Raw genomic sequence first — 17629 nt, 5'->3', positions numbered from 1 at the left:
TACCTGGTAGCCTAGGTAAAAAAGGCACTAAGGAGGAGTGGAATCAAGAGCCTCTTAGATTTCTGATTAGCAGGCCAGAATGACCACAGAGACAAAATCCAAATGAACCAATCTTACATCTTTCAATTCTGTGGCTATAAGTTTTGTTAACTATTAGATGGTCTTTGAAGATCTTGTTTTCTTCCTGTCTCTAATTACCAAACCAGCATGAGACAAATATGATCTGTTGCTGTTGTTGTTCAAACATTTTAGTCATATCTTATTCTTTGTGACGCATTTGGAGTTTCCTTGACCAAGATACTGTGAGTGGTTGGCCATTTCCTTCTCCAGCTCATTTAACAGATGAGGAAACCAAGGCAAACAGGGTGAAATGACTTGCCCAGGGCCACCCAACTAGTAAATGTCTGAGGTCATATTTGAACTCAGGTCTTCCTTAGTCAGGGCTCAGCACTCCATCCATTGTGGCACCCAGCTGCTCAGCCTACCATATAAGCCTGCCCTAATTTCTCTAAACTCTTCATGTTCTTCATCAAGTCATATAATCTACTGCATTCATATACTACAATTTGTTTAGTCAGCTAATTGATGGACTTTCCCTTGCCTCCATTTGCCTGCAGCCCAAGGCATTCATTCATACCCTCCTTCCTTCATATTCATATCCTACCATCACATTAGAATTTGATGAAACAGGAAGAAAGCCTAAAACCTTCTCTGAGAGGAAGGAGGTAAGCATTCATGATGGTAGTGCTCTATGTAAAAGTCCCCCAGTAGCCAAGAGCAATGGAAGTGCTCAGAGGCTTTTCTAATGACCCCTGAGAGTCACCCATCTCAGGTATGCCATCCCTGTTTCAGATCAAGGAAGTTTTTTTTCTTTTTTTTTTTTTTCCCCAAAGAAATTTTCAACCTAGCCTGCTGGGGCTTTGACTTTTCCTCTCTCAAGATCTCCAAACTCAAGCTCATCAATGTGAAAAGATTAGAACCATCTGCTACTCTATTTTCCACTTCATCTATGAGGGAGAGGGGAGGTTAAAGTCTCAGAATTCCAATGCATTTACTGCTCACTTTATGTGGTCTTGGGAGAATGCATTAACTTCTCTCAAGTCTCTATTCCCTCAACTACAAAATGAAATGGCTAGACAAATGACCCCATATAATAAGACCATAATAAATAAAAAGACCTAAAATCATTTATGTAAATTTGTAAAATGAAAAATGTGGCAAGAAAAGCAACAATTTTTTTTAATTAAAAAAGGTTTTGTGCCTACATAAATTTTCAAAAAAATTGATTGGACTATGCCAATCCCTGCAAATGGAATTATCTTCCCCACTATCTCTGCCTACAAGTCTCTTGGCTCCTCTAAAAACTACTTCATACTTACTTTGCACACTTATCTGTTTGTCTCCTCTTAATGGAAAATAAGTCCCTCAAGGGCAAGAACTATTTCATTTTTATCTGTAACCCCAGTGCCTATCATAATGCTTGGCATATAATAAGTACTTGTGGATGTATTGAATGAACCACAGTCAAAAGAGTCTTCTCTAATCTCTCTCCTTCCTCTTCACCCATCTTTGCAGAGAAATAATCTGTGTTACCTTGGACTGTAGAAAGCTATGAATGTGCCCTATCTCCCCTACTAGATTCATTTTCTCTAGGCCAAGAGCCATCTTCTAAATCTCTGCATTTCTCATTTCTCACCACTTTTTAAATACATCATTCCTTTGAATGGCACAACAATTCTGCAAAGTAGGCAGGGCAGGTAGCATTATCCCCACTTTACTGATGAAGAAACAGAAGCTCAGGCTGGGGTAAGAACTTAGTAACTGGTCAAGAATGCAAATCTCCAAAAAATCCCTATTCAGTATCAGTAAGGATGGATTTTTCTTATACATGAATCTTTTTCCTCCCCTAATATGTAGGGATAATGCTGCCTATCACACTATTTTATTCTGCTCCTGGACCTCTAGAAAGTAAAATTAACTATATACTGAAGGGAGAAATTTCATCACTTAGAGAATGTCATATATACTCACCAGAGTCAAAATTAAGGGCAGAACAGAAAACAGTATACAGAATATTACAGAACTGAGGGCTGGAAGAGATCTCAGTGGTTTTTTAATCCAAGCCAAGCCCCAAAGGAATCCATCCCTACCATAACACACCTGACTGGAAAAAGGTCCTCCACTCTGCCTGAAAACCTCTAGAGAGAAGAAACCCACTATCCATTCTGGAAGCCTCCTCTGCTTTAGTACAATGGTCAGGAAGTTTTCCTTATGTCAAGCCTAAATTGTCTCTTTGGAACTTCCATTCACTGTTCCTGATTCTATTTATCTAAGGCCTTCTTCTGCGCATTAGAATACAGTTTTCACACGTGCTCCTGAGCCTTCTCTTCTCTCTTCAAGTTAAATACCTCCACTTCCCTCAACTGAACCTCACATAATATGAATTTAAAGCCTTTCACTCATCCTCTGAAGGCTTTCCAATTTATCAATATCCTTCTGACAACTTGACACTCAGAACTAAACATAATACTCCAGATGTGCTAAGCTGTTACTTCACACTATGAAAAAGTCATAGTTCCGGTCTACTGAAGTCCTCCAGATCTTTGTCAGAAGATCTTAACCACACCTTTCTGTAATAATCAGTACTTATTATTCTGTGCCTTCTAAAAAACTAATCTTTTTTTGAAGGTAATACACATATGTATACATTATGTATATGTATGCATATACATACATATGTACATGTGGTTATATGTATATATGTATTTTTCTTTTGTCCTTTTTTTCCCCAAGGCATTTGGGGTTAAGTGAATGGCAGAAGAATGATGATCTGTTATGATGGAAGTAGATAACCCACACTGACAAAAATGACAGATCTTTTAAGCACTGAAATAATGTGCAAACTAGTACACCAAAAAGCCAAAATTGCATCATTTTGTTTACCAAAGCTAACTGAAGCAGATGTCTGGGAAGTAAATGAGAAATGAATTATCTGCAACTAAGTTAACCAGGTATTTTTGTCATGCTGTGGGAAAAAGACATCAAAAGCAAAAGTAACAAATTTAAATTCTTCAACCATAAAGCTTCTTGTATTGGATATACTTTTTCAACCAAATAATCACAGCTATAAATTATATAATTACATTTATTTTTTAACTAATGAATTTGGTTTTAAATAGGAAATATGACTTGTCCTATTAGTTTTGCTACTGCCTGTTGCTTTTTACACCATAATAGTTGTCCTATCTTCTCTCTGCTCCGAACATCATTTTTCAAAGAACACTGAAAAAAAAAAACATCTAAGCAAAACCAACTGGGTTTCATACTCCCTACTCCATATTCCCTATCTATGTTCTCCATCTCTTTAACTAGGAGAAAGATGACTATTTCAGTATCTATTCTGTGGGACTGAGATTGGTCATTACAATTAATCAATCTGACTGCTTTTTAGTGTAATTCATCTTGATTTTTAAAAACAAAAAATAAAACATTTCATTTAGTTCAATACAAGATACATAAAAACACTTGATTATGCAGGTCAGAATTACTCTCTTCATCCTCTTTAATCAAAAGCTGAAAGAGAACTTTTGACTTTTTAAAAGTGTACTTCTTAATATTAGTTACTGCAAAAAGAAGAAACAAGTTCAGCTGTTACTGTTAAAAGCTAAATTATTATTTCAGTAGTCTCTGATCTATCCAGGTGTTTAAAATAATTCTATTAGTGTGCTGGTGTGTTTTTTCTTTGGTCCTGGAACTGACTCTATAGTAGCTGCTATTACAAAGAGATGTTAACTATTCATCTTTAATAGTTAAGGTCCTTAACGTTGAGAATGCTGGCAAGAAAATTAGCTGGAAATAAGTCACTGCTATTTATAGACAAAAGAACTGAGAAAATGAATAAAAGCTGGAGAAAGAAGCTGTACCAAAAAACACCAACCTGTTATAACTCTCTCTCTTTCTTTTCTTATCACCCACTTTTACCACCAAGGTCATCCATTCCTGGAGAGAGGATTTTAGTTCAACCTCTAAAGCCAGCCTTCAAAAAATTTTTTTTAAAAAAACTTTAGAGGCCAACTGGGACCCCTGAAGGGAAGACAAAAAGAACAGGTACTTGTCTATCCAGGCTAACATGATTATCACACTGGCTGTTTTTTTATGCTTCCCCTAAGCTAGAAGGAGCACACTGTTGCAGCTTACCTTGAAGCTAATCCATGAGAGAGACACCTAACAGATCTATACTTCTCACCTGGGGTTGACATCACTTAAACAGCCTCTGAAACTTCTAAGTGATTCAAAGTTTCTGAAACGCTCATTCCCAGACTCTCCCTGTAACAATCACAAAAGTACTGTCCCCATCCAACTCCCCTGGCTGAGGGAATACTCATTATTTGATAGGCCGGCTACTTGTGGCTGAAAAGGAAAATCCCATCACCATCCCTACACTGACTTCACTGCTTATTGGAGCCATAGTAAATGAAACCCAAACTGCAAATCTGATGAGGCAAAGAGAATGTAAGCAGCCCCAAAGGATAAGACGACAGGCAATGTAGCTTGTGCTCCTTTTCCTGCTCCACAAAACCCCAACAATCAACACTCATATCACCCTTGGCATGAGGTACCTCGGCTCCAGTTTCCTCTATGGAAAATATCTGTGTTTGGACACAATTCATGTCTCACAGGAATTAAAATGGAAGCTCTGTGCTCTGTCATGGTCACAAACAGAAACAGATGAGGGTGGAAGGTAGAAGAGGCCCACAGAAGAAGGGCAGAGCAGTCACACTAGGGGAGTGCTCCACTTCCAACCTGGTGACTGAGGGACAAACAAGTTTTCTATTACTAAGACACACACCATAACTTCTGCCTCTATTCTTAGGATAGAGAAAGAGCAATTGGTTGTGGTTTATGGTCAGCTAGAAATCACACAGCTGTACTATGTCAGCATACATGCCTTGTGCTCACACTCTATACGGACCCTAGCAGGCTGTTACAGAAATAGAAAAGTGTGTATTTATAAGCAAATTAAGAGAACAAGGGATAGTTTACTTGTCAGATCTTTGGAGAAAGGAGGAATTTATGGCCAAAGAAGAACTAGAGAACATTATGAAAGGCAAAATAGATAATTTTGATTCCATTAAATTGAAAAGTTTTTGAACAAACAAACCCAATACAACCAAGATTAATGTAAGGGTTAAAAAGCCTCTGGGAGCAAGGAATGAAGCTCAAGGCATGTAGGAGGACCTGAAGGATGAGAGGCATTGAGGGGCAGGTGAGTGCTACAAGGAAGTGGGGCATAGCCCTGGGAGGCGGTGTCTGACCTCCTTAGTGCTCTCAAAGCCTAGCAAGCCTCCCTCCCTCTTCTTGGGCCAATCCCATTATGCCAGATTCTTAGAAGACCTCCCCTTCCCACGGATCCTCAGTGGGGTATAAATATGAGCTAAGAATAAAGCTTTCTTTCACTTCACCCCTACCTCCTAGTGGTCTTGTCTCTGTGTTATCTGGGTTGGTGCCCAAAGATGGGTAAGTGTGGCCTAGCCTGGCCAATGACGGACAGACATTAAGAGTAGCTCAAAGCAGAGCTACAAGGTTAAGATAGCGTTAAGAGACGCTACAATTAGAAGGGAAGCAGAAAGTTGAGGAACTATTTTTATGGCCAGTGTTTCTGATAAATATCTCAAATTTATAAGAACATACAAGTCATTTCTCAATTGATAAATGATCAAATAATATGAACAAAACTTTCAAATGAAGAAATGAAACCCATTTCTAGTCATGCTTTAAATCACTATTGATTAAAAAAATGTAAATTAAGGCAACTCTGGGGTTGCACCTCATACTTCTGAGATTGGCTAAAATGATAGGAAAAGATAATGACAAATGTTGGAGCAGATGTGGGAAAACTGGGACACTGATACATTGTTGGTGGAACTGTGAAAGGATCCAACCATTCTGGAGAGCAATTTGGAACTATGTTCAAAGGGCAATCAAAACTGTGCCTACCCTTTGACCCAGCAATGTTTCTACTGGGCTTGTATCCCAAAGAAATCATAAGGGAGGGAAAGGGACTCACTTGTGCAAAAATGTTTGCTCTTTTTGCAGTGGCAAGGAATTGGAAATTGAGGATGTCCCCCAAACTGGAGAATGGCTAAATAAATTATGGCATATGAATGTGATGGAATATAATTGTTCCATAAGAAATGATTATCAGACTGACTTCAGAAAAGACAGGAAAGACTCATAAAAACTGACGCTGAGGGAAGTGAGCAGATCCAGGAGAACATTATATACAGTAACAGCAAGATTATGTGATGATCAACTATGATAGACTTAGCTCCTCTCAGCAATGAAGTGATTCAAGATAATTTCAATAGACATACAATAAAATTGGATGGGAATAAATAATTCCCATCTAATAGGATGGAAAATATCATCTGCATCCAGAGAGAAAACTATGGAGACTGAATATGGTTTGAAATATAATATGTTTTACCTTTTTTTGTTTGTTTGTTTACTTTTTCTTTCTTGTGGTTTTTTCCTTTTGGAATGATTTTTCTTGCACAACATGACAAATAGCAAAATAAGTTTAAAAGTATTGTACATGTTGAACCTATATCAGATTACTTACTGTCTTGGGAGAGTCATAAAAACATTTCACAAAAATTAATGTTGAAAATTCTCTTTACATATACTTTGAAAAATAAAATATTGTTGAGGAAAAATAATGTGGGTAAGGAAGACAAGGAGTTGAGTGGCAGAGAAAACTGGTTAGAGAGGAAAATAAAGAATAACTAATTGCTTAAAAACAGTTTTTTAAAAAAGATCGAATACACTTTTCCTTTGTTTTTCTTGGGATTTCTTTGTCTATTTTCTTTCATAACAACTTACATGAAAATGTGTTTCATGACGACCCATGTACAATCTATGTCGAATTGCTTGCCTTCTCAGTGAAGGGTGAAGGTGGAAGAAGAATATTTGGAACTCAAAATTTGAAAAAAAGAATTGTTTTTACTTGTAATTGAGAAAAAATAAATATTAAATTTTTAAAAATGAAAACCATTTTTTAATGGATAATGATGCCTGAGTTCTTCATACCCCAGCTTAGTCAAAAGAATAGCAGAACCAGAAATTGCATTTACTTCACCAAAAAGGGATTAGGGAATCAAGTTACATCAACTATCCATGATCTCTACACATAGGTTCACAACTTATTAAAGTCAATTCTTTCAGTGAAAATTTATCAAACTCCTATTACATGCAAAACATCTTACTGGGCACCACGGGAGATAAAAAAGACCAAGTTAATTCCTGTTGTCATGGTGCTATATCTCACAGGCAGATAATACCAATGTACAAATATTGCATTAAGTTCACTAAAAAGCACAAACGAAGCAGTAGGTAAAGTCTAGGTGGTAAAGAAAAGACCACAGCTAATCTTTCCTTCTCCTTATTCCCATATAAGGGGAAATTCTTGTTCTTACTGCACTCTCCCCTTCCCCCCCAACTACACACACAGATACACACACAGCCTGTAATTCAGATGATTTGTGGACCAGAACACTGAGATATCCACATATAGACTCCTATTCTCCAGAAAGTGACAGTATTTCCAATATGGCCATCTGGGTCCCTAGAAATTTAGACCTCACAGAGGAGAACTGGGAACCTGGCCAGGGCACTTTAAGATAGGCAGATGGAAGGAAATTAGGTAGTCTAGGGAACTCAAATATGAAGTGATTTTTTTCCCCAAAGCATATATCTGACCATGTTACCTCCCTGCTCAATAAAATCCAATGGTTCCTTATTACTTTCAGAATCAAATAGGAATCCTCTCTTTGGCATTTAAAGCTCTTCCCATTTCAAAGCCTCCACTTTTGAATCTTTCAAATCTTCCTCTCCTCCATGCCCTCCAAAATCTAGGGACATTGATCTACTTGCTGTTCCTTGAATACTTCAACTCTCTTTTAGCATCACTGACTGTCTCTGCTTGCCTGGAATACTCCCTTCTCACCTCCATCCACCTCTTTACAGCCTTGGCTTCCTTCAATTAAGTTAAATGCCACTTTGCCTCCTAAGCCACTTAAGTCTTGTTCTTTAAAGTTACTTTCCTTTTACTCTGTATATATGTTTCTGTAGCTATTTATTTACATGCTTATTTCCCCATTAGAATGTAAGCTCTTTAAAGGTAGGAACTGTTTTTGTGTTTATACCTTTCTTTATATACAAGTGCTTAGCACAGTGTCAGATAAATACGTGTTTGTTTATTAATAATATTCAAATCTAGAAGTACATAGGAGACTTCATTATTAAGTTTTTGTGTCAAAATTTCTGAGAGGGTTGCAAGATCAGAACTTAAGTCATGAAGCACCATGAAAGACCATTCCCAAGATCTTCAAGTAAAGGACTTCGGTAGAAATGCAAGGAACATACAAAATAAACCCACAAAAGTCATCAGCATTCTTATATATCACTAACAAAACCCAACAGTTAGAGTTACAAAGAGAAATTCCATTTAAAGTAACTACTGATTATATAAAATATTTAGGAATCTATCTGCCAAGGGAAAATCAGAAACTTTATGAGCAAAACTACAAAACACTTTCCACACAAATTAAGTCTGATCTAACCAACTGGAAAAATATTAAATACTCTTGGATTGGGTGAACAAATATGATAAAGATGACAATGCTATCTAAACTAATCTATTTATTTACCGTTATACCAATCAGACTCCCAAAAAACTATTTTAATGACCTAGAAAAAATAACAACAAAGTTCATATGGAAAAACAAAAGGTCAAGAATTTCAAGGGAATTAATGAAAAAAAATCAAATGAAGGTGGCTTAGCTGTACCAGATCTAAAATTATATTATAAAGCAGCGGTTACTAAAACCATCTAGTATTGGCTAAGAAATAGACTAGTTGATCAATGGAATAGGTTAGGTGCAAAGGACAAAACAGCCAATAACTTTAATAATCTAGTGTTTGACAAACCCAAAGACCACAGTTTTTGGGAGAAGAACGCATTATTTGACAAAAATTGCTGGGAAAATTGTAAATTAGTATGGCAGAAACTAGGCATTGACCCACACTTGACACCGTACACCAAGGTAAGGTCAAAATGGGTTCATGACGTAAGCATAAAGAATGAGATTATAAATAAATTGGAAGAGCATAGAATAGTTTACCTCTCAGACCTGTGGAAGAGGAAGGAATTTATGACCAAAGAAGAACTAGAGATCACTATTGACTACAAAATTGAAAATTTTGATTATATCAAATTGAAAAGTTTTTGTACAAATAAAACTAATGCAGACAAGATTAGCAGGGAAACAATAAAGAGGGGAAAACATTTTTACAGTCAAAGGTTCTGATAAAGGCCTCATTTCCAAAAAATATAGAGAATTGACTCCAATTTATAAGAAATCAAGCCATTCTCCAATTGATAAATGGTCAAAGGATATATCCTGAGACAATTCTCAGACGAAGAAATTGAAACTATTTCTAGCCATATGAAAATATGCTCCAAATCATTATTAATCAGAGAAATGCAAATTAAGACAACTCTGAGATACCACTACACACCTGTCAGATTGGCTAAGATGACAGGGAAAGATAATGAGGAATGTTGAAGAGGATGTGGGAAAACAGGGACACTGACACATTGTTGGTGGAATTGTGAATACATCCAGCCATTTTGGAGAGTGATTTGGAACGATGCTCAGAAAGTTATCAAACTGTGCATACCCTTTGATCCAGCAGTATTTCTACTGGGCTTATATCCCAAAGAGATACTAAAGAAGGGAAAGGGACCTGTATGTGCCAAAATGTTTGTGGCAGCTCTCTCTGTAGTGGCCAGAAACTGGAAACTGAGTGGATGCCCCTCAATTGGAGAATGGCTGAATAAATTGTGGTATATGAATATTATGAAATATTATTGTTCTGTAAGAAATGACTAGCAGGATGATTTCAGAAAGGCCTGGAGAGACTTACATGAACTGATGCTGAGTGAAATGAGCAGAACCAGGAGATCATTATATACCTCAACAACGATACTGTATGAGGATGTATTTTGAGGGAAGTTGATTGCTTCTACAAAGAGATCTAACTCAGTTTCAATTGATCAAGGATGGACAGAAACATCTACACTCAAAGAAAGAACACTGGAAAATGAATGTAAACTGCTTGCATTTTTGTCTTTCTTCCCAGGTTATTTTTACCTAATGAATCCAATTCTCCCTGAGCAACAAGAGAACTGTTCGGTTCTGCACACATATATTGTATCTAGGATACACTGTGACATATTTAACTTGTATAGGACTGCTTGCCATCTGGGGGAGGGGGTAAAGGGAGGGAGGGGAGAAGCCGGAACAGAAGTGAGTGTAAGGGATAATGTTGTAAAAAAATTATCCAGGCACGGGCTCTGTCAATAAAAAGTTATAAAAAAAAAGAAAAGAAATGAAAGGAACAAGGAGACAACAAAATATTCAACTTCATTCTAGTTTTGGAGGTGAAAAGAAAATAAGGGTTAGCAAATACAATAACTGAAGATTAGAGAATTCTTTACAGGAACTGGAAGGGGGGAAAAAAAGCACTATAGAAGTTCTCTCTGAAATGTGAGAGACAGAATTTATTGCTTGGATGGTAGAAAGAAGTTAGCTAATACCCCAAGTGCATTCTTTAAATGTCCTTCAATACCAGGGGAAAATATTGTGGCCAATCCAGTAATGAAGACCTTGCTGATACAGTCACTGGCAAAAAGTAAACAGAAACTTGGAAAATCTGAACATATGAAAATACTAGTCCTATGGACCCACCCAAGATCCTGTTTCACACATTTACCACTTTTTGAAGAGGGAGAAGTGAGAAGGATAGGGTTAGAATAAGAAATAATATGCATATTTCTTAGATCTTCTCCTAAGATCCTACTCTGAAACAAAATATTCTGATTTGAGGCTATGATAGTAGAACACAAGCTCTGGCAGGTCCCTACAAAGCTGGAAAGGATGGGTACAAGTCCAATGACAAACCTTATATTTATAATCTGTGGCCTAGTTTATCTACATTTGGAGGTAATGCCAGCAGATTGATTTCCAAGTGACAAAATTTCCTTATATCTTAATTGGTAAATAAGTTCACAAAACCAAGCATTAATTAGGCAACTTTAGTTTGAATACAAATACAAATGTAAATTCAAACTTCCAAAAAGATGATCCTTGGCAGCTCAATCCTATATCCTCCAGGATGCTAAGAACTATGTTATTGAGGAAAGACAAAGACAAAAAATAGGGCATAAGGCAAGTGAAAAAGCAAATAAAATCCAAAATGTTCACAGCCCTTTGTTTTTTCTATCATGCTAAAGTCTAAAGGTGAAGTGAAACCTAGGAAGGTTATTTTGAATTAACACAAGTCCTGAAATTCAGGCCTACAGCAGTTCTCCAAACTAAAGCAGTAATAACAGCAATAGGTCTAGCTTTGAACTAAGGGGGTGAGGATAAAGATCAAGATAAATAAAGCCTTATCTCTGCTAATGTTTTCACAAGTAAGAAAATGAGTATGTAGGTATAGGTTAACTAGTGGAAAAGAAAAATATTAGTGGTCCCCAAAGATATCAGAAATTTCTCAACAGGAAATAAAATTGTGACACAAAATGTCCCATAGTATTTGTCCTAATTTTTAGCAGGAAATTTGGAAAAGACCAATGCTGTTAATTCCTTGTATTCTCGAAGCTAGCAGACCAAGAATAAGCCAATTTGTGACTCTACCAGCCTGAGCTATTTTAGGCAGCAGAGGAAAAGGTATTAGGTCCTAATTGACAGAAGAGGAGCTCCCAATTCTGCTGAGATTCGTTTTCTAAAGGCTAATGAAGACTTTAATTAAAAGACCTGGGGACAATTCCCATTTTAGAATATTTGTTCTGAAGATATTAAGACATTCTACAAATAAATGTTTGATTTTTTTTCACTGACTCAGTGAAGCAAATATACATTCAGAGACAAGAAATAGATTCAGAAAAGGCTTGTCCAAGATTTCATAAAGAAGAAATTCAGTCAGAGTTGCTGGCAACCAAGGGGCTCAACTCATGAATGGGCCCTGAGCGTTAGTCATAGAAAACTAGCAATTCCCATAAGTCCCAAGAAAATTGGGTAGTATAACACTGACTGAATCAGCACAGTGAAAAATGAACCTGACCAAAAAAATTATTGCAGAGTTCATTATTCCTATCCCCTCAGGAAGCTTCTGCTAAATTATTAAAGCTCCTAGTGTCAGCTCTGAATCTAGGTCATTCAAAGTCAAATGACCATCACATCCTCTAGACCAAGAAGAGTTCTTAACTAGAGACCAGCAGATACATTTCACCCTGTGAACAAGGGTGAGAAAAAAATTATGTCTTTATTTTCACTAACTTTAGTTTTCTTTGTGATGCAGTATTTTATGTATTTAAAAACAGAGGGGGGTAGGGGAAAGAAGGGAGAAAGGAATATGTTAAGTACTTCCCAAATATTATCTGGCTGTGATCCTCACAACAACTTAATCCTCATTTTAGAGGTGAAAACAATAAGACAAATACAGGCTAAGTAACTTGCCCTGGAGAGCTGGATTTGAACTCAGGTTTTCCTGACTCCAGGCCCAGTGCTCTGCCCATTACACCACCTGGCTGCCTCAGAGAAGAGGTTAAGAGGCTTCACCAGACTTCAAAGAGGTCCATGACACACAAAAAAGTTGAGAACTTTTGTTTCAAGATCTATGACTGTCATAGGGATTTTCCAGGGTAACTAACATTCATGTTCTATAGGACAAATGCCAAGAAACACAATGTGGCATAGTGGACAATGCTGGATGAGATTATCAGAAGACCTGGTTTTAAATCTTATCACTAACACTAATTGGCTAAGTGATCAATCAAGTCACTTAATCCGTCTTCACCTTTAAAATGAAGCTGTTGAATTCAATGACTCTTAAGGTTACTGAGCTCTAGTTCTAACTCTCTGACCCTAAAGGGTTAATAATACCTAAAGCATCTATTTTTTTGGAGTTGCCTAAGATTGGAATGAGATAATGTAGATCAAAGTGCTTGGCAATTCTAAAATTTTCTGTTGCCTCAGTCTTAGATGTCACCTCTTAGACGACACAATACTGATATGGATACTCTAAAAGAGAAGGACTTTTAGGGGGAGAACCCACTAAAAAAACCTCTAATTATGGATCCAGGTGATAAACTAGAAACATGCAGAGCACAGGCACCCAAAAAGGTGGCATGGGCTTTGAAGATTAAAAAGCTTCCTTCATCAGAGAGCAGAAAGATTCCAGAATATCATTAAGTACTTAAAAGTATAAAGTAATCAAATAATCAGTAATAACCTAAATATATTTCAATCTTTCCTTTCTATGAAACTTACAAACCTTTCTTGAAGATATGACTAAATACCGCCCTATAACTCTGGGAATATTAATACATTATGAAAAAGTGAGATTTGGAAACAAGAGTCTAAGGCAGGGAAGGTACTTCAGATGATTTTACTTAATTCTTCTATTGCCCCAAGAGACAGCATTTAACCTAAGCCAGATTAATTGTTTGTTTGTTTTCCTAACACATTGCTCTTCTCTCACAGTGCCATGATACATTGTCCCCAATACCTTATTGCAAAGGTGAGGAATCTTTTTCACTAGAAAACCAAAAATAGTTCCAAAAAGTTCCCTTCAGGACAATGGTCTATGTAATTTATATACTCAATAATCAAAATCAAAATTCCAGTTTCTATTTGGCCAGTTATGTATATTTATACTAACATGCAATAAGATGGCATTGAGTCACCAAAAGGAAGATTTCCCATCCCTGTCCTATTGAAGAAAATTTAAATGTTCCACACTGGAAAAGGGACCTCTGTTCAAACACCCCTTAATTCCTCCTCACAAATTCAACAATTTCATTTTTCCATTACTTTCCTAAAAAGACCCTTCCCTCCTCCCAAGTTGATATTATTATATTCTCTGCCCATAACTCATCTGTTTTTACCTTTGCTCTATACATGGCTTTCTTTTTTTGCTGGAATAGTTTCCCCTCCAGTCTTTTGTAATCCAATATCCTTCATCTCCATATAATCTTTTTTAAAAAACTCATTCTCCTTAGAGAAGCTTGCCATGTTTAATACTATCTAACTTCCATTTTCCTTAGTATTCCTCCAACCCACTCATTTGCATTAACTGATAAAATACAACTGAAGAACACATAAAGTTTCTCCAGTGTATCCTGGTTTCCCGATTAAACTGGAAGCAATGATAGGAGCTGCTAGATCTTTTTTTCCTTTCCAGAGCTCCTATGATAGTGCAAAACATATAAGCACTCATATATTCTGACTGAGCAAAAGTAGCTAAATGCACAACTTATTTGAGAGTATCAGTCTTCAGTTTTAATTTTTTTTAATAATACCAACTCTGAAACTGTAAAGACTTTTCAGCTTTCAGAAGCTTTTACAGGTCTCCCACAGATTTCTCCAAAGTGGAGTCACTTCTTGCTATCTCAACTTTCTGATCATAGAAAACCCAGGAGCAGGAAGTAAGCAACAAGTGGCAACCTTTATTCTCTCCTATGTTGAATTCTCTATATTTAAGTGACCTAGCGACCAGAAAAGATTCCCTGATTGGCTCTGCTTCCAAAGTCTAATTTTACATTCAAGTTTCAGATAAAGTAGATTCCCAGATTCTGCTAGAAGTAAGATAAATCCAACAAGAGACAAATCCATATCACACTGGCTAATTTTTACCTGCCAATGAGCTGATTGTTTCTCAAGAGTTGAGACAGATGAACATAGGAAATATAGACGTCTCCTTCAGAATTTATTTCAAAACAATTTAAAGTCTCATTTGGGCTGTCCCTAATGCTACCATAAAGCTATTGTCACTGATTTACCAGGGAAGTAACGTGGATTTTATTTTCCTTCTTATGTTGAAAAGATGACAGCATAGGGTCCCAGTATCCTCATTGGTAAATTTTATTTTAGAACTAAATCCACAAGCACCACTAGAGTTCCCCCAGTAATCAATTACCATTAACATCTAATATCAGTATCTATCAGCTCCAGCATTTCATAAGCTGCTTGGATAATCATGAGATTCTCAGCATAAGTATGGAGTTTCTGGTCTATATATATATATATATATATAAAATTTTTTTTTTTAAGTCTTTAGCAATTGCCAGACACAAAAGGCTATTTTTCATCTTCAAGCCAGCTGATGAATCCTGGTCTTTAGGAATACAGTCACACAAAAGCAGCTGCTCTTCTTTTAGACACTGAAGACCTTTTCTAGTAGTCCCTACTTAAGCAGACCACTGCCTCACCCTTTTTGATCAAAGATACACAAACTTTCTATAGCCATGTGGCTCTAGATTAGGGAAAGCCACAATAAGATTCAAATGTGGATTTCCAAGATTTGTATTAAATTCTCTTCCAGAAAAGAAACAGAAAGCGGCAACTTCCACAGAGCTTCCAAACTTCTAGGGCAAAAATGAAACAGCATGATACTACTTGCTAATTAAGCTCCTTTTATAAAGTCCTCCAAATTTCACTATTATCAGCCATCACACACAGCATAGAGATAAGTTTGTAAATGCTACCTGTCAAGGATCTACACTAGCATTTCTAAGGATAAGTCAATATTCACAAAAATCTGATATAAACAAAAAAACAAACAAGATCATAAGACAAAACAATAGCAGTACAGAAACTCGGGGTCAGTTTCAATCCAGGGCAGTTTCTTTGGTAAAATACACAGAAAGGCCGTTTACCCAGTAAGTCCAAGTAAGGTTCTCCTAAGGCACAGGGATCTGAACAAAGCTCTCTTAAAACTCTACCACACTGGAGAGTAGAGTACTAAATCACTAGCTGCCAGGTTTGCTGACCCAATGAAGAGATGCAGGCAAAGCAATAAAATGTAGTCGTCTCAAAACACTTTTCTCTGTAAGCAGTTTTTCTGCCTCACAGAGCTGTTGTGTTTACAGGCCTAATAAGACGCAAAAATCTAACGTGATCCTGTGGAACTGAAGCTCTGGTTTTCCTCAAGGATCAAACTTTACTCTACTTTGGCATTCCCAAGATTGTGGCGTCTAGCAAATGTGTCCAAGCACATGAACCAGAACACAAGACGAAAACAGAGGGAAGAAATGAAAGGGCTAACTTCAAGGTTTAATTCCCAGGATCCTTTTGTAGCCAGAGATGTTCAGAGCCCTCCCCTCCTCCGGACTCGGAAATGAAATAATTACTACACTTTGCCGATAGGTAGCAAAGAGACTATTTCCACTTTCTGATGGGTATCAACTCCATCGTGCCAGCAGAAACCCAGGCAGATTCCTTTTCGATTTTCTTTTGTTCCGAATTTCAAATAAAAGCTGACCGATTTCGTTCAAGTTCCGGCATAAATTAGCCAGAAGCTCGGGAGCTGTAGTTACCAAGGAGAGCACCTGAACTCCAAGCCAAACCCCCAGGCTAATGTTTTCATAATCCTCTTCCTGCTGCATAGAATTCTCACCTGCTCCTCAGCAGCCCTCGGGAAAGACTGCATTAGTCACAGCTCAGTTTCTAAAAGGGCACACAAGCTACCACTACCCCCTCCCAGGAAGGGAAACTGAGTCACCACAAAACAAGCGGCTTACCCAAGCGCACTCAATCTGCAGTGAGGAGACTATGACTGGAAGGCACAGCGCCTTACTCCCACTCTACACTCATCTTACGTTAGCCACCTCCTAAGCTTTTCTTGTTCCCTCCAGAGAGTGCACCAGACCTCACCTTGGTGCTGATATCCTCCCTCCGGCTACCAGTCTTGCTCCTGCGCAGTTTTATGGACGGGGACCTGAGTAAGTTCTTGATCCGGCTGGTGATGGTGGAACCTTCCATAGACATCATGATGAGGGAACCCCGAAAGGCGCAGGGGTTCAGGCGGATCCCCAGCCTCGGCACGCGCTCCTCATTCCATAGGGTCTTCGGTTCTGGCCCAGCAGCGACCTAGATGGGCGGGGGTCATTACATCAGCCCGGCCCCGGCCTGGCTCTGCGGTGCTTTCTACGTTACACCCCGGCCCCCAGTGAGCTGCCAACACGTCAGGAGCGAAGACGCGGAGGGGAAGGGGAGAAGCCCTGAAATCCCGAGAGAGTGAGCGAGCCGTCAGGCCCGCACATCGGTTCGTGCCCGGAGGGAGCCCCGGGTGATTCCCGCGAATGTTCCCATGGCAACGCGCCGCAAGGGGTGGGAGGAGGGGGGACGCGGAGCTGAAGGGAGGGAGCAGCGGCGCCGGCCCGGGCAGCCCCAAGACCCCGGCCCAGCGCCGGCCGCTCTCATCTCCCCCTCCCCCTCCTACCCCTTCTTCGTCTCCCTCCCCCGGCTTCTCCAGAATCCCCGGCCTCCAGTCAGCGGCCCACACACACACCCCCTACACTCAGAGGCCCCTCCCCTCCTCACCAGCCCCAGGAATCGGAGACTGTCCCGTTCGCGGGTCCCCCGGGCATCGCGGTCGGAACTCCTGTTTCGCCGCAACTGCGGCTACAGGCAGCTATGGCGGCACAGACGGCTCAAAACGCGAACGGCGGCTGCATCCGAGACTGCCTCCCAAAGGGCTGATGGTGCCGGGAGGGGGCGGGACC

At 38.6% G+C, this 17629-nt stretch overlaps 1 protein-coding gene across 3 annotated transcripts in view; it reads right to left on the bottom strand.

Annotated features, from left to right (window-relative positions):
* MAPKBP1 (mitogen-activated protein kinase binding protein 1) overlaps positions 1 to 17629 on the bottom strand; it is an 83616-nt gene extending 65987 nt beyond the window's left edge. For all 3 annotated transcript variants that reach the window (XM_031952141.1, XM_031952143.1, XM_031952142.1), the window contains exons 1-2: positions 17448 to 17629; positions 16779 to 16994 (exon numbers count right to left, since the gene is read on the bottom strand). In XM_031952141.1, coding sequence (XP_031808001.1) covers positions 16779 to 16895 — 117 coding nt within the window. In that variant the 5' untranslated portion in view covers positions 16896 to 16994; positions 17448 to 17629. The remainder of the gene's footprint in view (positions 1 to 16778; positions 16995 to 17447) is intronic.

The sequence above is a fragment of the Sarcophilus harrisii genome, chromosome 2, assembly GCF_902635505.1.
Source record: "Sarcophilus harrisii chromosome 2, mSarHar1.11, whole genome shotgun sequence".
In the NCBI taxonomy this organism is placed as follows: Eukaryota; Metazoa; Chordata; class Mammalia; order Dasyuromorphia; family Dasyuridae; genus Sarcophilus; species Sarcophilus harrisii.
This window is presented reverse-complemented; position numbering and strand designations above follow the sequence as displayed.